Below are 23,249 nucleotides of genomic sequence, written 5' to 3' on the forward strand. Positions count from 1 at the left end.
CTAACCAAATCTGAGAGGACAACCATGCTTGTTTTTCCATACCCAAGGAATGAGTGAATCATCATCGGTCACCGAGCTTGCCTTTAATGGTGGTTTAATGATTGATTATATACACACCAGCCCGCGACGATGTTCTTAAGTTTTTTAGATAGTTTGTGATCATTTTCACGAGTTCTTAAGCTTCGAGGAGTACAAAATTTTATTATTTAATTTCATGAGTCGTTGGATAAATCACGTGTTTCTATTTAATTTTTTGGTGTCGTTTGCTCCCTTACTTTCTCTAGAAGTAAGGAGGTCAAAAGTCTCATACTAACAAATGATGTTATTTTTAGAAAGTAAATGAGGAGATCGAAAGTCACTTTTCACATTTGTTTTTCGGTACTACTACTACTACTACTACTACTTCCGCTTGCACTTTCCAAATCACTCGCAGCACGCTCATCTTTATATTCTTTTTTTTTTCTTTAATTTTTATTTTTATACAAGATATCCTAATTATTTAGTGTGTTGTTGTATGGTCTGTTGCATCGACGTGATAATGCTTTGTACTTTATCTGACTATAATCAATGGAAAAAATTTTATTAAAAGATTTCTATCTTTATTAAAAGTCGGAAACGAGGAAAAAACAAACAAAAAATCAACAGTAACCATACGGTTGACCTTTTTTTGTGTTTTTTGACTTTGCTTTTTTCTCCACCGCCTCCTTTTCAAAGTCAAGAAAGGCTGGCCTGATTTTTAGGACGGCCACGAAAGCTTCCTCCCAAAGGCAATCAATCGGTTGGTGGGTATTATTTCCTTCTCCAATTTTATACTCCATCTCACGCGTCTCCCAAACTCTTACCTCCAAACGTGCCCCGTCCCCACGCGGCTTCCACGAAGCAGCCTGTGAGTTTGTCGCGACCTAGATCGTGGCCAAAGTGGCGCCACCACCGAAAGGCTTTGGTTACCCTAATCCTTCTTTCTAAATTAACCTGCCAAATCAGAATGGCAACGAATAAACAGCCGTAAGTTTCCTGCGGACATTTGCTAACTTTGTTCCAAGAAGCAAAACCATATAAACACATGTGACTTAGACACTTTTAACCCATTTGAAAGTTGCTCATGACGATCATCACCAAGGCTTCCATCCTCTGCCTCCTCGCCGCTACTGTCGTCTCCCCCTCCATCGGAGGTGACACCTTAACTCCTGGCCGACCCCTGGCAGACGGTGGAGGAACCCTGATTTCCGCTGGTGGTAGGTTCGAGTTAGGCTTCTTTAGTCCCGGTGCCTCCAACAACCGCTACATCGGCATATGGTACCACGACATAGCCCAAACAGTGGTGTGGGTCGCCAACCGCAAGCGCCCGGTCACCGGTCGGCCCGGAACCCTGTTCATAGCCACCAACGGAACACTCATCATCACCGACGACAACTCGACCGCCATCTGGTCCTCGAGTTCACCTCCCCTTGCCAACCCTGTCGCTCAGCTCCTAGACGATGGCAACTTCGTCGTCCGAGAGGCTGGCAGCGATAGTGAAGACCCGAATAGCTTCGCATGGCAGAGCTTCGACTTCCCCACCGACACGCACCTCCCGGGCATGAAACTCGGGTGGAACTTGACCAGCCATCTCAACCGAAACCTCACGTCGTGGACGAGCGCCAGCGATCCGGCACCCGGAAACTACACCGCGGCCATCGACTTGCACGGCTACCCCCAGTTATTTATATTTTCCGGGACGCGCAAGTACTGGCGCGGGGGGTCATGGAACGGGATTGTATTCAGTAGCGTCCCGGAGGCGATCTACGCCTCCAACAGGTTCAACATTGTGTTCATCATCGACGCCCAGGAGGTGATGTACACGAACTACTTGCGCAACGCTTCGATGATCTCAAGATTGGTCATGAATCAGTCAGGCAAACTGCAGCGGTTTGTGTGGATAGAGGAGAGAAGTTCATGGAATCTATTCTGGTTCAGGCCCAAGGACCAGTGCGACAGCATGTCGCCGTGCGGCCCCAACGGCGTCTGCTACCCCAGCGACTGGCCGATGTGCCACTGTCTCAAGGGCTTTCGGCCCAAGGATCCTTCGAATTGGGATCTGAGGGATGGGTCGGACGGCTGCGTCAGAAAGACGGCATTGGACTGCCGCAACGGGACCGATGGGTTTGTCACGCTCAACGGTGCGATGATTCCGGACACATCGAGTTCGGTGGTGGACTGGAGCCTGAGCCTGGAGCAATGCAGGGCTCGGTGCTTGAGGAATTGCTCGTGCACAGCCTATGCCAGTGCAAACATCAGCGGGAGCGAGAGTGGCTGCATCATGTGGACCACTGATCTCACCGATCTTGGGGTGGTTTCCAGTGGCTCAGGACAGGATCTCTACGTCAGGCTAGCGGCCGCCGATTTAGGTGCGTTCCATTCCGCATCACCATTATTAATGCCTCATCAAACACTTTTTCTTTTGAAGTACGGGTGTTGGTTTCGGCCTTTGTTTCGTCTGCGGAATACACTCATCTATTCCAAACCGAATTCCATGAACGATCGTTTCTTCGTGAATAATTTCTTTTAACGACAAGAGCATACTCCTAGTAACTCAGTAGTTCTGATAGCGCGCAAGCTAGCACAAGAACCTCTATTCTCGCGTTTTCACAGTACTGATATTGATCGTTCAGGTTCGGAATCAGGGGATTCTCGTAGGAGCCGTGTGGTTGTGATCAGTGTGGTCATTGCGATGACAATTCTAGTTCTAGGATGTGCTGCCTGCTGCGTCTGGAAAAGGAAGAAGAGGAGTACATACAAGACCTTTTCCCTTTTTGTTTTGTTGCCAATCGAGGGGCATATTTGCTAATTCGTTACTACTCAACACGAATGCCAGGAAAATTTTGCTTGGCAGAAGGCCATAATGAAGGAACAGGGCAGGATTTGGACCTACCATTATTTGATTTAGCAGCAATTATCAATGCCACCGATGACTTCTCAATACACAACAAACTCGGCGAAGGTGGATACGGTCCGGTGTACAAGGTAATGACAAACTGTGACAGTTAGTTACAGTTCAGAAATTTGATTTCGATGAACGCTTTTAGTTGGCTAGACATCATGGTAAACTTTTGGACAGCGATTGTGGTGACTGCAGGGCAAGATGGGCGGGGAGCAAGATATAGCTGTGAAGAGGTTATCGAAGACATCGATGCAGGGACTGGAGGAGTTCAAAAATGAGGTAATGCTGACTGCAAAGCTGCAGCACCGAAACCTTGTTCGGCTTCTTGGATGCTGCATTCAAGCAGGGGAACGGATGCTGATCTACGAGTATATGCCCAACCGAAGCTTGGATGCCTTCCTGTTTGGTTAGTTCCATCTTTCTCATTCTCATGGCACTCCACGTTTCCGTTGACCACGTCACAAGATGGATTGATCGATTGATTGCCTCGACTCTTCTGTAGTATTTAGTCGGAGAGTTCCGTCAGTAGACACCTTTCCGTGCTGTAGCTTTCTGACATGAAAGGTCACTCTGCAAATAAACTAGTATAACCACACGGTTGAATCAGGACAACAAAATGCTACATAAATATCATGAGATCCATGAAGTCTAATGCTGCTCAAACTTATGCTCAGATAAATCTGAAGATATATCGCTGGATTGGCAAACACGACGCAACATTATAGTGGGGATTGCTCGAGGCCTTCTTTATCTCCATCAAGATTCTAGGTTTAGAATCATTCATAGGGATCTCAAAGCTAGTAACATTCTTCTTGACAAGGATATGAACCCCAAAATATCAGATTTTGGCATGGCAAGGGTTTTCGGAGGGGATGAAACAGAAGCGAATACGCGAAGAGTGGTGGGAACATAGTAAGTATCTGCTCCGGTCATCATTATATTGTGCATTTGATAAGATTGTTAATCATGTTTGCTATCAACTTGCTACCGATATTGCAGCGGATACATGTCCCCTGAGTACGCTATGGATGGAATCTTCTCGGTTAAATCGGATGTATTCAGTTTTGGTGTTTTGCTACTTGAAATCGTTAGCGGTAAAAAGAACAGGGGGGTGATTTATCACTCTGCGAGTCACCTGAATCTTCTAGGATATGTAAGCATCGTGGAACATTGGCCCTCTTTACATGGAATGGACTTGTGTGCTGCTTCATAATCACCTGGCTTGCTTTTTGCAATTGTTTTCAGATATGGAGCCTATGGAAAGAAGGGAAAGGCTCGGAATTAGTTGATGGATCGATTGGCCATTCGTGTTCCCTGGCTGAGGTCTTGAGGTGCATAACGGTGGGGCTTCTGTGTGTTCAAGAACGACCCGAAGACAGGCCGACGATGTCGTCGGTGGTGATAATGTTGAACAGTGACGGTGAGCTACCACAACCTCGACAACCGGGTTTTGTTGTTGCCAGAGCCCCACCCGAAACTGGTTCATCAACGACCAATCACGACTCCTCGTCAACCAGAAACAGCTTGTCGGTCACACTGTTGGAAGGTCGATAGTGAATTAAACAAGTGCAGCGGTAAGTTTTATTATTGGCTTCTGAAGGGTGGTGGAGTACTGAAACATTTGGAATGTCCCACCCTCTAACACCGGTCTCGTCCTTCTTTTTATATCCCAAGCGCGCAGTCGAGCATGCACATTCATCAGAGATGGCCGACACATACGCGGGGGGGGGGGGGGGGGGGGGGCTTAATCCTCCTACTACTGGCCCTCAGAACGCCTGCTAACGGAGTCCAGCAACAATGTGGCTTGCCCGGAGTCATGCTGAGCTTCAGGAATAGTGGTGTTGTGTACAGAGGCATCGTTGTCGTAGCAGGCAAGCCTTTTAGTCGAGCGACACGTGTCTAATATTCTTTGGCTCTAAAGCCTCATCTCATACCTTTTGTTTTTTGAACTCTTCTTTTTAGCTTTACACGCTTCTTTAGTCGTTTTTCATTTTTTGACGCATATTTCCCGGTATGTTCTTGTCATCGATCGATAGCAAAGGTTGCTACTGCTGGTTCATTTTTCAGCTAGCTTTGCACAGGCAAGGACTCTTATCGGAGTCAAAAAGAAACACATCCTAAAAGCTTCTTCTCTTCATAAACAGCGGCTCTAGAGTATGAATGTTGTCCAACCCAACTGGCTGTTGGTTTTATTTTGTTCAAGCTTCCGAGTTCGATAATGAGGTGTTTTGAGAGTGCTAATCCAGGAGATTGGAGCGCTCATGACCTGCAAACTTCTTTTCTAACTTAACTTGTGAAAAAAATGGGTGCTATTTTACATATGACGTGGAGAGCCGATGGTCTAACCTTAACCCTAAAACCTAAACTTTGTCCGAAGCCTATTTGATAAAGTAGCTAATTGTAACTTATTGAGAGTTTTAAGTGGATGCATCTAAGGGACTTTTATGGATGAAATGTATAACTACTTGTATTTAGTGGACAATGATGTTTGGATCAACCCAATTTATGTGCAAAAATCCTGTATAGAAGGGCATCGAAAGCTCGATTCGTTATCGACTTGCACAACGATTGAGATCGAGGTGAGCATTCCGACTTGGTTTCTTCAATGCTCTAGTTAGTCTCGAAATATAAAACGAGAATTTTGAATAAATAGTAATTGACTTGTGTGGTAGATTTTTTTTATAATGAATTTAAGTGGGAGGTATATTTTATGGTATAGGTAAAATATTTTTTTGATATTTTATATTGGATTAATATCTATATGGTTGAATTATTGATTAGGCGCTTGTCTTTTTTGCGATGATTATATCACCACGGTTTAGAAGTGCAGCCAAGTGATAAGACTCCTTGAAGTGGAGGTTGTTGTCTAGTGCTATAAGAGGCCTCCTCCATGGTTGTGGGGCTCACTTTGCCTCATAAGCCTTCGCTTGTCTTTTCATAGCTTTTTGTCCTTGCTCATAGCCTCTTAAAGCTTTGAAGCATCGTCTCTTGTTCTCCTCCTTGGTCAAGTTGGGAAGATATCTTCTTCCTTATCGTTCGAGTCCTACTCCCTTAGCCAACATATGATCAAGGGGATCAAAGTCCTATCCTCAGAGAGCCTCGGAACAGGAATGAGTGTGTTGTCCTCCTTCTTGAGGGAGGTGGCCAAAGTGGATCCGAAGGTTATCAAAGATCTTCATATCGTGAAAGATGTATATGACTAGGACTTCGTTCTGACTCCCAAGTATCTAAGTCCTTTGTACCTCAAGTACTTCATCCCGGTTAAGTATTAGATGTAGGTATCTTGAGATCGAAAATGTCCATATGAATCAATGTACAGTATATTGGAGGCCGAGTTTAGATGTCTTTGATGGTGTATGATATTACCATCTCATATGGTGCCCAACTCATGCGTTCCATAGTATAGGATATTGCTATCCTTCATCAAAGAATGCTACTATATCAATGTCACCTCTAAATATGTTCCACTTATGTTTCTAAACTTGCAAAGAGCTAAAATCTATTATCTCATGGCTCAAGATGGATTTAAAGTAAAAGGGAATTCAACTTCCAACCAACGTTAGAAGGGACCGTACTTCTTTAACAAGATCGACCTAGACTATGACTTCATTATGGATTGGTTGGTATATAATCTTACCAATACTCCATTTTTCCTGATTGCGAGGAGAAAGGTTAAGTGCTTTGATTGGACAATGTCTTCTCAATCTTCCTTAGCCAACAAACATATGGACGAAAACTGGCTAGTCAATGCTAGTTTGAGCTTGACATCTCGAGGTATACTCTATCCCCGAAGTCTTATTTTCCTTAATTTTTTTCTCAATGCGACACTTAGTGCCTTTCTTCTTCAAAGGCATGAATCTTAGGGAGCTAAAGAAGAGGAGAGCAATGACATCCACCTAAAGGGGTCCAATCCCCTTCACCTCGACCACGATGAGCTCTTCTACCCTCACCACCTCCACAGGTCAAAGAGGCAGTCCTCAAGACACTAGCTTCCTTGAACCCTCAAGCACTCACCTATGGGCTGATGAAATAAATAGAAGATAAGAATAATTACTGAAAAAGCTTTATTGAAGAAGTGAAGAAGCTTTATTGAAGAAATAAAAAATGCTTCAATACATTAACATGTTTCCTCTCCTATTTATACAGATTAGGAGAAAGGATTTCCTTCAACAGAATAGAGGATTTTCCTCAACAGATCAGCAAAGTCCGCCCTTCGTTAACATGTTCCCTTCGTTCTTCTTAAGTCCGCCCTTCGTTCTCCTTAAGTCCGCCGACTGTTGGCAGATTAGCAAAGTCAGCGAAAGCTACCGCGGTGAAGAAGATGAGGATTGGCCGTGGAGCCTCTTAGGAATGTGGCTGTAGCGGCGTTGGTCGCTGGCCGAAGACAAAGGCGAAGCTTCGCTTTTCTCAACGACGTTGGTCATTGGCAAAAGGTAAGAGCGAAATTTCACTTTTCTCACTGCTCTAATACCATGATGAAATAAATAGAAGATAAGAACAATTACTGAAGAAGCTTTATTGAAGAAGTGAAAAGCTTTAGTGAAGAAATGAAAAATGCTAGGGAAATCTTATCTTGGAGAACCAACATGCAAGAAGTATCGACATGGTTTCGTTTAGGATCTCTACAAACATTAGTCGGTGCCCTTCTCGGCCATTTGAATGGTCGAGCTTCCCGACCCAATGGAAGGGGATCCCTAGCACCGAGGTGGGAAGGGCTGAAAGCATCCTAGGTCATTTGGAAGGATGATTATGTCATGAATGTCATGAATCAACGTAAGCACAGTCCAAGGGTAAGTGGAAATTGTTCTTTGGATTTATATGACATCATCGCTCCTTTCTGCTAAGTTCTTTGGAGTCCCTCCCTAATCCTCCAGCATTCGGATCATGCAACAGAGGAAACCGTGATGTGTTTACAACTTGCAGTGAAAATAGACTTTTGTGAATAGATAAGAATAGATGATGGAACACAAGGTAGCGAAGTGGATCGAAAAGAGCGCATTGGTGAGTGTGAGAGCAGTGCCGCCGTCACCAATTATCTCAATCTCTATGGATTTCAATCAACTATTTTCCATAAAGCTTGCAATCTTTCCAACGAATTAGATGATAAAAGATAACGTGTAAACTCAATTTGTATCTTCAATTTACCTTGTGACCAAATAGATCTAATTGAATTGTGTGAATACTATAGTATCTTTCGTAATTTATTAGAAACCATTCATGCACTCTTTTTTAAGATCTTTACTTCCTATTTTGAATTCGTGAAGGTAAGTTATTCTTTTGATCGATCGATTGATTTCGATCATTACTCATCTCGTCAGGTTAAAGTCCGAATTGATCTAAGATAGTTACCAATTTAATCACCAATCAGGTATTCCTATGTTTTTTATTAATTTTATTTTCCAGAAAAAAAATTGATTTTTTTTGGCTTAAAGACATCAATTCATAATATACACACAATTCGTCAGACAGATCGTATATAGCAACTCGCAAACGATGCAATCCCCAAATACAACAACATGACGAATTCAAGAACTGATATAGTCCAAATAATTCAAATTAACAACGCATAAACCACGCTCCCGCAAACTGTTCTACCTTTATGGAACCAGGTTCATTGTGTCTGTCGTCCCAATCTCGTCTGGGGACTGGCTGCCGCGGCTTCGGCTTCTCCGACCACAGTCACTCCAGTCGCTTGATACACCGGGATCGACACTCTCCCTGGTACCTCGAACGACTCCGCCCCCACCGGATACTCGAATCCACCACCTACGAGGGCCCCCGGTCCGATTGGAGGGCCACCCACGTAAACCGGAGCGCCTTTGATTGGCTTGGCTGCCACCACCGGGAACGATGGCTGGAAGCCCAACGGAAGCTGACTGTCGGCCACGGCACGGAGTGGAGGCATGTATTGGACTGGAATTGGAAGCTGTTGCATCGTTAAGCTCCCGCCATGGACAGATGGCGGCATGTAGAAAACCGGGACCGGCTCAGGGCCATACGATAGGACCGGGTTAGGTACCAATCCGGCCTGCTCCATCGCAATCGGTTCGACCGTGTTGAACCCGGTTTCCTCCACGTGCAGCTTGGTTTTGACGGGTGGGAGATCGGGGATTGGGGGAACCGACAGCTGAGATGAGGCGGAGAAGGGCGAGCCCGGCTCCGAAGAGGCCGGTTGAACCACGGGTTTGGCAGGCGGCGAGTTGGTGTCGAGGCCGAAGAGGTAATCAGGGACCTCGGAGACGATGGAGGACGCCTCTGAGCGGCCGCGCTCGAGGGACGGCGGGCCAGATGCCGCGCCGGCTCCTCGGCCGTTGAGGGCATCGACAAACCACTGGTCACGGGTCGAGCCCGGGGCGTCGACGACGGAGCCGAAGGCTACGGAAGGTGGGGGGAAGAGGAACAGGCGAAGACGGGGGGCTCGAACGTTGGCGGAAGCGAGACGGTCGTACTCGTCGAACATGCTCTCAACGTCCTCATCTGAGGTGAGGGAAACGAGGGCGTCGAGGTCCTCGTGGGGGAGCTGGTACTTGAGGCACGGGGGCTGAACGGCGGCGGCAGGGAGGAACTTGGAGAGCCGGGAGAGGAGAGCAGCGAAGGAGGCGGAGCGGGGAACGGCGACGATGCGGGTCTCACCGCCGACGTAGCGGAGTTGGTTGTCGTGGGGGCGGGGGAGGATACGACCGCCGTAGCTGCACATGAGGCGGACAAGAGCGGACGAAGGGTCGTCGGGGTGCCACCTGGCGGGCGGAAGATGGTGTGGAATATGGTTGTCTTGGTGAGGCACGTGGCCCTCTGCAGCTCGTGTGGCGGAGGCGGTGGAACCCGCGGCGGCTGAGTCGGCGTCGGCCGAGTGATGGTGGGAGCGGTGGTTCTGGGCTTTCATGTCGAGAATGCTTTGCCTAAATGGCGTTGCTGTCCTGCGGCGGAAAAGAGAAGAATATTATAACTGGGATCAGAGCATAGTGGTGGGAGCACTTGGAAGTAGGCCAATCATATGCAACACTGGATGGTCGACAGCTGAGGGAATCCTCCTGTTTGCTTATAAATCTGGCGAGCGCGATGCTTTTTTCATTCTAATTATTGGTGGAATAGGTACAATCCTTAGTATGTCATTCATTCACTGCAAAAGCGGATAGATTTGGGGATTAGTCGGGAAAACTGTGAAGTTTTCACTATTTATGCAGAGCTTTTTTACTCTGAAAATTATCATCTAACGCTGAGCTGAAGTATATAATTTTTTTTCCTTGAAAAGCTGCTCATTATGAACTAAAAGGGAACCCTCTGAACGAGAAAAACAATAATAATAATAAAAGTAAGTAAAACTTGTGGCCTAGAGTTGACGGGACAATTCACTGGGTTGCAAACTGTAAAAACTGTTTTGTGAAAACCACACAGGAGGAACAACATATGTGGTTTTCCCCACCACATTACTCGTTTTAGATTGAACAAAAAAGTATGATCTTCCTATAGACTAAATCTTAATCATAAGATTAAAGTAAAAGAAAATAAGAGAAAGAAAATAAAAAGCTGATCAGTTGATGCGTATGGAGGCACAAATAAAAAGCACTAAATAAAAATCTATCGGATGGGAATGAACCTAGCACGTACTTAGTGTTTTGATTTATTTATTTATTTTTCTCATGTGCAAAGAGAAGAGAATGAATGGTTAGTCTTTTTATGCCAGACTAATCAAGATATAATTTTTTGAAAAGGAGAGCGACCCTTACGGCTGGTTAATTTTTTGTGCTCTTATCTATAGAGCTCTTTTTGAAACTTTACAATTTAGCTAATATAATTTGCTTTGCATTCGAGAAAAAAAAAATTATTGGATGGGGATGAAGAACTTATGTTAGAGGTCGGAGTCTCAGAAATCTTGCCTGGTAGCATAAAAGGAAGCATTTCCTTTGCACTCTATTGTCTGTCCCGTTAGAGGCCCAATCTACTCTGTATCGTGACTGGTAAGTACGATCTCTGGACGGATAATTTTAATTCTACCCTTTCTGATTTGATTAGCTCGGCTACAAAATAGGACAATAATGGTAAGGAAGCAGATCAGATTAATATCAGTTCCTTGTGGCAAATTTTGGGCCACCGATATATATTATTATCCACACCCCAATCACGGCAAAAAATCCCAGATCACATTCATCGAAAATTGCTACCATCATCTGCACGCGAAACATATACGATAAAAAACTGAAAAACGAAGGAAATCGAAAAAAACAAGAATGCTCCTGACTTGCAGAGGCAGAAAATTTTATAGAACAATTACGCCAAGGCATGAAAGAATTGTGCAAAAGTGTGTTTGTATCTTTCGTTTTGATGGTATATGATACGAATCTAACATTAGAGATAGAGTTATGTCAGAAACTTACCAACAGAAGGCTGAAGCGCGGCTGCTGTGTTCGTCCATTACTTTGCGAGAGGAAGAAGGAACGAGGGAGACAGAGGAGCGCTACAACTTGGCTTAATAATAATAATTATAATAATTATTATTATTATTATTTGTCTTTTCCTTTTTCTTTTAATGCGAAAAGAAAGAATAGGTTAACGGATGGTCGGCCGGCTGACGCAGACAAGTGGTCCCTCCAATGTCCTTCACCATCGTGCGCTCTGACGTGCGCAGGCCGTGAATTATCCAGGGCTTTATTTACCCAGCAGCAGCAGCAGCAGCAATATTCTACCGCAAGAAAGCAGCGCTCCTTGGCACATTTAGAACTTTAGTGTATCATCTGTGTGTGTGATTTACTTGAATGCTTGCACAGCCAAAGCTGGCAACCAAATTGACATCGACAAGCTGTACGCCTCCAAACCGGCCTACGCTTTTGTATCGAAGTTGGGTTTTGAGGTTTTATTTCCAAATAACAACCGAAAGCAGCTCCTACTTTCATCCCTTCACAGACTGATAAAATATGTTTATGAATAAACACGGAGTTCACATTCGCTCCGCTTCTTATTTTAGCACCACATAGAGATGCCACGTCAAAAGCACGTGGAGACGCAACAATCCGACGCGTCCTCGTGTACATTTTTGGATGCCAAGCCAGTATTGCCTTTGTATGCATATAAAAAGTCGTATGTGATTGTGGCGAGATTCAAGAGGCGACTAACTACGAGTTAACAAAAAGCAAGACTCTCAGTGGTCATCCGGAACCACTCGTATCTCCGACCAATGCTTCATTCACAAATTTTAGCTACCATCCGTTACATTTATCTGAACAAGTTTGCGTGCACACATCCGCTTGTGCTGTTTACTCTTATGCATGTATGTACGAGCACTTTTAAAGAGTAGGACTGAGATTGGCTTCTAAGTTTTCAATGTGCTCTTAGACCCTACATTTCAGTGACTAAGATTCGTTGGTGATATGATGTAGATGTAATTTAAATTTGATTATAATTAAATTAGGATTTTGAGTTGAATTAGGAATTCACTATTGATCAGGGTTATGACATTGTGGTTTAGGTTTATAAATTAGTTGGTACCATATTTACCACACCCCAAGTCAAGAGAGAGATGGAGCATGGGTTAAAAAAAAAAAAAAAGACTACGAGGGTTATGTAAACTTTCAAGTAATATATATATTTTTAATTTTCTCTCTTCTCTCTTCTCAAGCCTTGGTTTTTATGATTTTTTTTTTCTCTCAACATTACATATAAGGAACTCAACCTGATATTCACCGGGATTTTTTTAAATTATTTGGTCTTTTTTTACTCTATTTTTTTAAATTATTTGAGGTCTATAAATATCTTAAATATTTTTGCTTGGCAAAGCACGAAATTGAGTTAAAAAATAGGAAAAGAATCGTTATGGAAAAAAGTTGTAAACCTCTCTTCACCTCTTCCTAGTGTTCTTCTAAACTGAGAAGTGAGGTCTAAGTGAAAAAGAGAGAAGTGTAAAGGTTCTCCCTTGAACCTATAAATAGAAGAAAGAGTTTTAATAGGGTAGTTGGTCTTCGCCCATTGAAGGAAGACCAGTAGTGAAAACTGATGGCCTCAAGTGAAGAGGAAACAGGAGTGGATGTACGTCACGACGACCGAATCACTATAAATCCAGTTTGCATTTCTATTTTGCTTTTCATTCTCACATTACAAATTAATTTCTTACTTTTATTACGCTTACAAACGTGATTTCAAGTTAACATCTTTCCAATCGATTTTCATCGAGAATTTTTAAATCGACGTTTTTATCATAAGCACTAATTCATCCCTCCTCTTAATGGTGACTTGATCCTAACAACTATGAGACCAGCCGCCTCCATCATATAGACAAATATACAACACACTAATCTGTCCAGTTATCTTGATGTCCCTCTCGAGTAACCTACGATTGAGATTATTTATAATCCGTGTTTAAAGGTGAATCGGTCTCATTGTCATGATCTCATCATGATCCAATTCTTATTGCACAGATCCATTAACATTACAATATATGCAACAAACAACATAAAATAAGAAAAATACTAATAAATAATAAACAAATAGAGTATGTATCGTATCACATGTGTCATCACGCACGTGATTGGCTCGAGAGAGGATGAGCAATTTGCTACACTCCACTAATGAATCGAGTATAAGAGATAGCCTTGAAACTAGATGAGGCAAGTAGACTCTATTTCAACTCTTTTGAGCTCTACTAAACTTCATCCACCTACTCTACTAACTTGAGCGTTGGAGAGGTCAGGTCGGGACATCTTCCCGATGTCGATTGCTTGTGTAGGACCTAGGCATATTTAAGGGGCACCTCGAGGTGACACTAAGTACTTGAGAAGGCTAGAGCATCCCTCGGGACAACCTCAAACTTCCTCTAACAAATAAGTCGCACCCCGGGATAATCGAGAGTCAGCTATCATGAGCCATCAACGTCTCAGGAGTCAACTTGCCACGAGCAGCCTTATCCACCCCAACACAGCCCCCAAGATGGATCTACGCCTTCAGGATCGAATTAGGTCGTGTTAACTCTCCGGTCAACGACACCAAGGCAACAACAGAACTAATTAATTTGCTCTTTACAAATCCTTCAGGACCAAAGCGAGATTGTAATTAGACTGAACCTTTACGAATTGATGATAAAAGGATTCCTCATAACTTAGGTAATTCCAGCAAAGTCGATGATACCATGGTGTCAAGTTATCGATCACATGATGCTAGGTGTTGGCTATGTGGCGTTAGGCTGTTAGTCACGTTCCACAATCTTCTTTTCTTTATATAATATATATATATATATATATGTATACTTATATATACTTATATATGTGTATATATGTGTATATGTATATATGTGTGTATATATATATACATATATATATGTATACATGTATATACATATATATATATATATACATATATATATACATACATATATATATATGTATATACACACACACATATATGTGTGTATATATATATATACACACACATATATATATATATATTTATTTATTTATGTGTATATATATGTGTATATATACATATGTATGTATATATATATACATATATATATATATACACATACATATATATATATATACACACACGTTATTCAAGCACAATACGCAAAGAACACCACTCAATAGATATTGAGGCTTAAGCATCCGATTTATGTCACTGAATATGCGTTATTCAAGCCCCATCAGCTTGATGCCATATATAATGACCACGAGTGGTGTTGATGTATTAAATTTTTAAAATACTCATAAATCAGATGTAATTGTAATACCATTACAACTAACCATATACATGATTCGTTTACTTGTACTATGCTACTCAATATTCAAACATCCAATCGCATGGTAACTACCAAACAGTTCCTTTATAAGATAATTATAACGAAAGAAATAGTTGGTATCATAATAAGCCAACAAAACGCTTTTGTTGTTGTCAAAAGCTCATTTTGTGGAGAAAAGAATAACGTGGCCTTTATCAGGAATGAAAAAGAATAAAAGGGCAAGAGAATGTAACAATTTATTGCAAAGAAGTCCTGAGGGTAGTATCCCTTCACCTTCCTGAAGGCTGATTCAGAATAAAAGATTTATTTTCAATTCCTTAGATGCAGCTGGAGTCTCTTCCATGTATGAATCTCCTCATCCAATCAGATACCACAAGAAACCTCGTGCGCCAACTGACTTGTTTACTGAATTTTAAAAGGAGAAAAAGAGATACAATTAGAACTAAAACAAAAACTTGCACACACAACTCATCTTCAACACAAATATATTAATTTCCATCATGTTAGTTGCAAGGAAGCACAAAAATACATATCCTAACAAAACAAATGGAGTGTACCTTGCATAAACAGAGTACCATAGCCATTGCGAGCTGTGGCCTATAGAAACCCAATCTCCAGGCAGCTGTGCAGCTGTTTGCTCTCCACCCAAAGGAGCAAATTGACCAAAGTGCCTATACCTATCACCCAAAGAGAAACGAGACAATAAATAAATGTCAGCAATATGTACTTAATAGAGATGCATGATTTCAGCAACTTAGCTTGTAAAACAAGATGACATGGTTGCAAATATAGGAAAGTGCAGTAGTTTCTTTGTGAGTTGGGAAACGAGCTATAAGGAGGATTCTGCTATTTGGCCAGAGGATATCACATCATCACTGCAAAATGTTCTAGTCTTTTTTAAGTGTGTAAATTCATTTTGTAACTGCCATCACTGTGATGAGCAAACATGGAGCAAGTCCACTTCATTGCATCTGTAACTATTATATGCCATATGCTTGAGTTATTAGTTAGAAATATTTAGCTAGACTCATTCTTTCATTCTGTAACTGTCATAACTATGACAGACAAACATTTAATAATATATGGATCTAAGCATATTGGCTGTAATCATCTTCTACAACAAGTGTATATTCTCTTTCCTAATCTAGTTATTTATACTGTCTTTCAGTAAACTGTGTATAATTACTAGATGAGTTAACGAGTTTTGTAATATATGATTTTTCTTGCAATGATTTATAAGTTGATATGAGTGATTTATGTAATCACTGGAGGACATTCATAAGGTACAACAGAGCATGATTTTTGTGTTAATGGTCATGGTTCCATGATTTCATTTCTAAATCCAATTATGCAGCTTAACAAATAAAATGTTATCTGGTCTTTGTTTAACTTATTTGATTCAAAGATTAAGTCACAACAGGAAAAATGGATTTGGAAGATAAAGAGGAAGAAGCACCTCCAGAGGTAATTCCTCTAATACAAATGACCATTTAAAAGGAACACAAATTTGATCAAAAATAGAAGCAAGGTTTCAGGGTAGAAGTTCAAGGGATGATATTGTAGTCCAGAACAGAAACAGCAGAAAATATGGTTTTTTTTTTTCAGAAATGCACTTGAAATCATACGATATCCAATGAAACTTAAAAGGCGAAATATTTTAATGAGATAGCAACTTGCATATAAAAAAGAACAAGGAAATCAAACAGCATAGAACAGTTACCGGAAGGGATGAAACCGATGACGACCCGATCCTCTCATACGGAGGGGACCTTCAGGGTTCTCCTCGCATATCTTCATCTTGTTAAAGCATTTAGCAAGATAGTTACCTTGTTGTGCAGCAACCTGGAATATTACACAGACAAAAGAGAGAAGATGAAAAAAAATCCCTTTCTCAAAATAATATCTTGAAAATATTCTCCCTTGTCTTTGGGAAAGGCAGTTCAGTTGAAGATATACCTGGGCAGTTGCAGGAAGCATCTTAACCCGTGAATCCACATCAGCAAGAGCTTTCTTAAACTCTTCAATATTCAATTCCTTAGATTCTTTGACAGCATTGCCATTTGCATCCTTAAATAGATCTATAAAATCTTTCATTTGTTTGCTCTTCAAGTAAAGCTCCACCTGGGGGTACCTCTCGCAGATATCATCTAGTACATCTTTGATTTCTTTTACAGTTAAAGTTCCAGAATTATCTTTATCTGCAACTCTAAAGATTGCAGAGATATCTTCCTGAAATAAAATTTGCATTAGATTGGTATTTTGAGAAAATTATTTATACTAGAGGATAGAAATTGCATCGATTTAAAGAACATGAATAAATTCTTCAGTAAAGAAAATAAAAGGGTAGATTGAATAATTTCTGAGTTACTTTAACATGTCTACTAGGTAATTCGCAAATCTTGTGTGGCATTGACAACACAACAAATTAGTCTTTGGCTCTAAGAAAGATTTAAGTGCAAGATAATTTCATAAAACAGGAAGGAGAAAAGGAAAGGATTAAAAGGAATTTTTTTGAACAAGTCTCAACAAGCATACTAAACACTCAATAAGACAATCTTAAGAAAACACATATATGGACCATTGCTTCAAACATACCATGACTTTTCTCTGGCTTATTGTGGCACAGTCACCGAGCGCATACACACCATCGCAATTTGGTACTCTCAACCACTCATCAGTGGCCAATACACGCCTATCAGCCTTTATTCAAGGAAAAACAGATATGAAAAATTAAATCACAAAACGGCATCAGTCAGCATATGCTGAAAAAGACCAAAGTTACAATGATTCTGGAGAATAAGAATAGTAATTAACCTGTCCAACTTGTTTCATGAAATCCAGTATAACTGGACGGGTACCAATACCAGTAGACCAAACAACCATTCCATAGGGTACTGATATCTCTCTTGATGATGCGCTAGTCATAGTGATGGCCTTATCAGACACCTTAACAACCCGGAAATTTGTTTTGACATCGATACCATCTCTCTGAAACTTTTCTTCAGCAAATTCTGTTATCCTTTTGTCAAACCTACATGTTAATATCAACAACAAATAAACACTAGTTCTCAATTATGACCTTTATGGATAAATCAATCATACCCTTGGAATAGATCAATTATACATTCTTTTATCATGATATCTTTGTTTAGACCAAGAACACGCAAATGATAAATCTGTGAAGCTGTATTTGTGATATTTAATATTACCAGTCACAGTACTAAGTGTTTCCCTTCAAATAAGTGCATACATGACTTCTATGTGAAAGTTCAAAAGAGAGACTATATGATGTGTGGGCAATCAAGTTACTGCATAGCACATATGCAGTTTTGGGGATGCATCTGTGAGAACATCATGGTTCAGATTAACATGATAAAGAACAATAAAGTACAAACTAGTAAACAAAAAGAAAAGTAAAACAAAATCCTAAACTTACAAAGAATGATATCTATGCTCTTTAAAAAGTTAAGTAATAAAAACCATGAAAAAGCATATTCGACCCAAGCATGTTATCATTGATTGTAATTTTTAACATTAAACTAATACAATTATATAACCAATAGCAATAAGGAAGAATATTACATGAATGCAATCAAAATGTTCAATACTTGGATGACCACAAAAGCACCTGCAAAATAGTAGGCAGCCACACATGCAGTTCCACATCACAAATGCTGTAATACCACACCTTATGCAATGTTCTGATATGATCAGATTGTATAATGCAGCAGCATAAACTGCCTTTTTAAAAACATTGATTAAGGTGATAGAAAGAAAAAAAAGGTCATTCAAGAACAAGGGTAATATTTGTTTGCTGAAGTAATCACATGAATAAGAAAGAAAGGGATAGATCTAAGCACTTTATATATATATATATATATATATATATATATATATATATATATAATCATGGCACAAGTGATAAGAATTAGTGACAGACAAAATCTTTTTTTTCTTTTAGTTGCAGCTTGGATGTCAGAAACAAGTAACTGTTATAACTAAGTGCCTATATTTCAAGGGTCAACAAAAGATATGATTCAGCAATATAGGCAGATCAACATCACACTTGGATAATTCTTACATTGTCAAAATATGGTCCCCAGCCTCAATTACTGAAATTTTCACCAAGTCTTTCACAGTAGGATACAATTTGGCCAAATCTTCACTCACAAAATCGTGCAATTCTGCTGCAAATTCAACACCAGTTGGACCGCCACCAACAATGACAAAATGAAGATTCTTCCTTCTATCTTCTTCACTAAGCTCTGGAAGACTGGCTCTCTCAAAGCAGTTCATGACACTCCTTCGGATTCTTTGTGTATCCTCTATTTCCTACGAAAGGATGTCTCATTTGCTTAAGCTCTTTAACTTTTGGCTTTTAAACTAGCAGAAGAAGATCATAAAAATAAAACAAACAGAAGATATTTCAATAAACACAAAAAGGGTAAAGGATTTGGATAACAGATGATATTATTGTCAAATGAATCAGAAATTTTTTTTTGATAAGTATGAAAAAAAAAAATGAATCAGAAATTTTCAATAAAGAAACACTGAAAAAAAAGTTTATGCAAAAACATCTCCCACAATAGCACCCAACCTTGTCCACAACTAGTTCAGTAACCTTTATGTTCTATATTTTAGCTAAAAAAACTCTCCCATATGCTAACTTATTATGAAATTAAATCGAACAGTGGAATGGCCTGGAATTCTGTACAGCAGGTAGAAGTACACCTTAAGAAAATGACAGTTCTCCACCACACCAGGGGTGTTGAAGGTATTTGGCTTTGCTCCAAGTGCAATGACTAAGTAGTCATAATCTACAGCAAATTCACCACTTCCATCCATGTTTGTCCAGATATTAGAGCAGCAGAGGACTTTCTTGTTAGTTGGATCAATCTTATAACATTCAGCTTCCCAAAATTTAATTCCTCCAACTTTCTGTAGCAATAAAAGTTAGTGAGAACAAATTTCCAAGGATAGATGAAACAATAATAACAAAAGTCAGCAGAGATTCAAGAATGGCAACACTTGAAAATACCTCGCTGTTTTTGTATGCGAAAATAGAAAAAAGAAAGTGTCCATTAAAATACTGGATAAGTACCTTGTGCATGATCTTGCGAATTGGCTCTACAATACTACGTGGCTCCACTGTTCCACACGTGACGCTTGGTAGCAAAGGAGTGAATAAAAAGTAGTTACGAGGTGATACCACTTGTACATCATATTGTGAGGCATCTAAGTTTCTTAAGAAGCTAGTACCAGCCCAACCAGTTCCAAGAACAACCAACTTTTTCTTTCTGGTTAATTCAGATGTTTCAAAATCATGGTCGGACTTTGCGTCAGCATATGCCAGAACACCACCACTACTGCAAGAAGAGAAGAACAAGTATTACTTATCATGTTTACTATCCATGGGAAGATAGATAAGAGCAGGAGTCTATCAGAAGGGTGAGAAATAATGAATAAATACAATGATCATGAACCACTAGCCTTCCTTTGTGCAAAAAGGCATCAGGCATCCAAACCGATGAAAAGTAAAGAATAAACTCTAGAATGCATCACAAAAAGAAAAATACTAAAGGCACTATGGCATCACATAATTGTTTCTAGATGGTACATAGTCACGTCCAAACATCCACAGACTGTCCTTTAGGATCCACTAGTCCGCCTTTAAAGCTTTTGACTCCAAGAACCTATGAGGTTCTCTTTTTCTTATTTCTTCTTACTTTAGTTTTATTTCGGAATAATGGAGTAGTGATCCCGCATCATCAGTAGTGTTCGGGTCATATGTTGAGCACCAATTCACAGTGATGTTCCAGATAAAGCAGGAAGCCAAGCATTAATCCACAGACGAGGCTGATCCACAATTCATTAGTTTTAATACACCCTTCCAAGGTATCTCACCCTCCTTGCCTCTTCAACCCAGGAAGCAGATCAAATGGTCTATCAATATCTTTTCTGGTATTAATCCAAGGAATGCCAATAACAAATATAAAGCACCACGAATAAGATACAGAGAGATACAGAAAGAAGAAGATTAAATACTATTTGGTGGGGAAAAGAACAAAAACACAAAAAAAGATTTATTAAGACGATATTCCCCCCTTCTTGCCCTGATGAAAGGCAAGGTATTTTAAGAAGTTCTAACTTCCTTAAATACTCACAATTCCAGTGTCACATATAACCTAAGTCTCCTAGTTTAGGCGTCAAATTCTATGGAGATTTCGACGTCACTCGATAACGAACCAAAGAACCAGAGAAACTAAGACCACGCTGAGTAAGGATATAAACGATAAGAAAGAAAATCTGAAAGAATTCTTGCATAAACTACTTAGACTGGGCATATTATGGAACGCAAACAACAACAAAATGTTAGCAGATTAAGAGAGCACAACGCAGGAAAGAATCGGATATTGCTAGACCAAACCGTAAGAAACGAAAGCAAAATATAATGGAAAAATAATCAGATCTACAGGTGCAAATAGAGATCCAAGGAGAAATCAACCAACGAAAAGGAGAGTAGGGGACCTGAGTGCGCATATCACGATAAGCTTGGAGATGGTAGGGCGCCGTCGTATCGCTTGCGACGCTCGATCCAGGAAGGACGCCGAGAACCGCATCCCTTCTTATTATTTATCAAACTCCAATATAATAGAAGCAATAAAGAGAAAACACAAGTGAAAGAAATCGAAACAGGGAGAGAAGGCAACGTAGAGAAGAAGAGAGGATGGAAGTTTCAGGGTCGCACGGCCTATTTATAAGGCCGAAAATGCTCCAGGTGCCGACCTGGGGCACGGCAGACCATGTTGGAGCACTCCGTGCCGAGTCCGGAGTCCCGAGCCCTGTCCGTCTCACGTTTGTCCCCCTCTAGCAGGGGGCACGCGGCTATCAACCAGAGGCGGGTCGAGCAGGTTTATTTTTCCTCCCTTCCAAAGAGGGAGCCGTCACGGCTTGGAACCGCAGGATCCGGAGGCCCAGAGTTCACCGCTTCTCCCTCTCCCTTCGACTCGTTGTGAAGTCACGTCAGAGATTGGATGTGTGTCAGCGGAATTTACGTATATTTAAATCGTTCTTTAACCTAACCTTGATGCAATCACCGCAGTATGGACACGGTATACGTTCCTTCGTTTTCGGTCTTTAACCTAACCTTGAGTCAAAAGAAATTGGATTTGTTAAAAGTTGGGTAGAATTTCACAACATGATTGGGGACCAAGAAATTCGAAGGTTGATTCAGATATGGACAGGCAGCCATAAGATAGCGCATTGGTTTGTCGTTCCTTCCCTCCGGCTCTCTTTGATCGACGTACAGACGGCGAAATCCGAAAAAGATGACTCCACAGACAGAAAAGTTCATCGGCGCGGTCAAAACCGGGACCCGATGCTGTTTACTTCTCTGCGAGGTGGGTTTGTTCTCACGGCATTGGCTTCGTTTCCACACTTTCTGGAAGAATCCGGCAGTCGGATTGACCCTGGGAAAAATAAACAAATAAATAAAAACAAGCGTGGGACACGAGGGTAAACAAACATAGGGTACGCATCAGGCGGAGGAAGATATCTTTTCTTTTTCTTTGACTAGTTTTAATATTAAAAATATTCAATTAGATCCTACCAAGTATTCAATTAGACGTGCAACAGCTTTAATGCCACTAAACAAATTAATGGTCTTCCTTGGTGTACCCGGGGCAACCAGTGTCCACGTCTCGAGTTTTGTTGCTTCCAGTTTGTGAGTCGCGATCGCATTTAGGATCTGCCGGATAAGTTTTGCTGACGGTTGGCTTTTCACCGAATTGTACTTTCTCGTGAAGCAGCGGTACTCAGAGTCACAAGCTTGGGGAGAACCTTTAATTTCACCCACCGACTCATGAGACAGGGATCTTCAATCTTAACCCTTTCATTTCGCTGCTTATATAGGGAAGTAGCTTGAGAAATTATGTTACATGATAAAATCATTGAAAAACATAAACCTTTGTTATAGATCTAAAATATGGAAAGAAGAATGAAAAAAAAACAATATGGAAAGAAAGTTTGAATCAAAAAGTTCTTCAGATCTGAGGTTTGAGAAAATAAAAATAAAAATACAAAATCATGTTTGAAGGAGAGTGACGGTGAAATAAGCATAAATGATTTGTCTACTTAAAAGTGTTTTCTTGTTTTCTTGAATGGAATATGAGAGTCCAACTTTGTAAGGGTTAATATCTATTTTAATTCTTGTGGTTTTAGTCATTAACCTCTTAAACTCTTACAGTATACTCAAGCATAAAATAATCTCTATATTTTCAAAGACATAACATATAAATCATTTCCGTCAAATTTGAGTTAATAGATGTTAAAGTCTAATTACGTAATATATTAACTCATAATAAATCATTAATATAATGATACATGTAATTTAAGATTAAAATCCATTTTAGCCCCTATGGTTTTGGCCATAGTCCTCTTAGGCCCTTATGGTATACTTGTGTCTATAATAACTAGTACATTTTAAAAAACATAACATATAAGATCCTCTCGTCATGTCTTGAGTTAACAAACGTTAGAGTCTGCTTACGTAATATATTAGCTCACAATAAATAATTAATATAATGATATATATTTTAAATTTAA

General features: G+C 40.5%; 3 protein-coding genes across 7 annotated transcripts; 1 reads left to right on the top strand and 2 right to left on the bottom strand.

Annotated features, from left to right (window-relative positions):
- The first annotated feature begins 993 nt into the window (after positions 1–993).
- Positions 994–4,922, top strand: LOC135611384 (receptor-like serine/threonine-protein kinase SD1-8). Of its 3 annotated transcripts, none has more exons than XM_065107130.1 (8): positions 994–2,387; positions 2,652–2,768; positions 2,855–3,003; positions 3,116–3,326; positions 3,595–3,832; positions 3,920–4,073; positions 4,166–4,494; positions 4,602–4,922. In XM_065107130.1, the coding sequence occupies exons 1-7, from the start codon at positions 1,103–1,105 to the stop codon at positions 4,472–4,474; spliced, it is 2,463 nt and encodes an 820-aa protein (XP_064963202.1). In that variant the 5' UTR covers positions 994–1,102; the 3' UTR covers positions 4,475–4,494; positions 4,602–4,922. The 3 variants fall into 3 exon arrangements, with proteins under 3 accessions (XP_064963202.1, XP_064963201.1, XP_064963200.1); XM_065107129.1 differs by having other exon boundaries at positions 4,595–4,653; XM_065107128.1 differs by having other exon boundaries at positions 4,166–4,922.
- Positions 4,923–8,368: 3,446 nt separating this feature from the next.
- LOC103983288 (uncharacterized) lies at positions 8,369–11,382 on the bottom strand. Of its 3 annotated transcripts, XM_065107132.1 has the most exons (4): positions 11,296–11,371; positions 10,798–10,938; positions 9,922–10,040; positions 8,369–9,837 (listed from the first exon to the last, which is right to left on the bottom strand). In XM_065107132.1, the coding sequence occupies exon 4, from the start codon at positions 9,801–9,803 to the stop codon at positions 8,532–8,534; it is 1,272 nt and encodes a 423-aa protein (XP_064963204.1). In that variant the 5' UTR covers positions 9,804–9,837; positions 9,922–10,040; positions 10,798–10,938; positions 11,296–11,371; the 3' UTR covers positions 8,369–8,531. The 3 variants fall into 3 exon arrangements, with proteins under 3 accessions (XP_064963204.1, XP_018680023.2, XP_064963203.1); XM_018824478.2 differs by lacking the exon at positions 10,798–10,938 and having other exon boundaries at positions 11,296–11,382; XM_065107131.1 differs by lacking the exons at positions 9,922–10,040; positions 10,798–10,938 and having other exon boundaries at positions 11,296–11,354.
- Positions 11,383–14,710: 3,328 nt separating this feature from the next.
- LOC135611385 (external alternative NAD(P)H-ubiquinone oxidoreductase B3, mitochondrial-like) lies at positions 14,711–21,558 on the bottom strand. Its single transcript, XM_065107133.1, has 10 exons — positions 21,174–21,558; positions 19,747–20,011; positions 19,377–19,583; positions 18,727–18,977; positions 17,460–17,676; positions 17,241–17,345; positions 16,602–16,874; positions 16,366–16,487; positions 15,203–15,322; positions 14,711–15,050 (listed from the first exon to the last, which is right to left on the bottom strand). The coding sequence occupies exons 1-10, from the start codon at positions 21,263–21,265 to the stop codon at positions 14,963–14,965; spliced, it is 1,740 nt and encodes a 579-aa protein (XP_064963205.1). The 5' UTR covers positions 21,266–21,558; the 3' UTR covers positions 14,711–14,962.
- Positions 21,559–23,249: the final 1,691 nt, after the last annotated feature.

Source organism: Musa acuminata, chromosome BXJ2-4, assembly GCF_036884655.1.
Source record: "Musa acuminata AAA Group cultivar baxijiao chromosome BXJ2-4, Cavendish_Baxijiao_AAA, whole genome shotgun sequence".
NCBI lineage: Eukaryota > Viridiplantae > Streptophyta > Magnoliopsida > Zingiberales > Musaceae > Musa > Musa acuminata.

What these genes read in the sequence shown, in the direction of transcription:
- LOC135611384 (XM_065107128.1), top strand. Translation starts at nt 1,103, where the DNA reads ATGACGATCATCACCAAGGCTTCCATCCTCTGCCTCCTCGCCGCTACT. An exon ending in CTGGAAAAGGAAGAAGAGGA is followed by an intron (nt 2,769 to 2,854) that starts GTACATACAAGA and finishes CACGAATGCCAG; the next exon opens with GAAAATTTTGCTTGGCAGAA. An exon ending in CTTGGATGCCTTCCTGTTTG is followed by an intron (nt 3,327 to 3,594) that starts GTTAGTTCCATC and finishes ACTTATGCTCAG; the next exon opens with ATAAATCTGAAGATATATCG.
- LOC103983288 (XM_065107131.1), bottom strand. Translation starts at nt 11,333, where the DNA reads ATGGACGAACACAGCAGCCGCGCTTCAGCCTTCTGTTG. An exon ending in CGCGCTTCAGCCTTCTGTTG is followed by an intron (nt 9,838 to 11,295) that starts GTAAGTTTCTGA and finishes TTTCCGCCGCAG; the next exon opens with GACAGCAACGCCATTTAGGC.
- LOC135611385 (XM_065107133.1), bottom strand. Translation starts at nt 21,265, where the DNA reads ATGCGGTTCTCGGCGTCCTTCCTGGATCGAGCGTCGCAAGCGATACGA. An exon ending in GGGGACCATATTTTGACAAT is followed by an intron (nt 17,677 to 18,726) that starts GTAAGAATTATC and finishes ATTAACATGTAG; the next exon opens with GTTTGACAAAAGGATAACAG. An exon ending in TGGTACTCTGTTTATGCAAG is followed by an intron (nt 15,051 to 15,202) that starts GTACACTCCATT and finishes TTTAAAATTCAG; the next exon opens with TAAACAAGTCAGTTGGCGCA.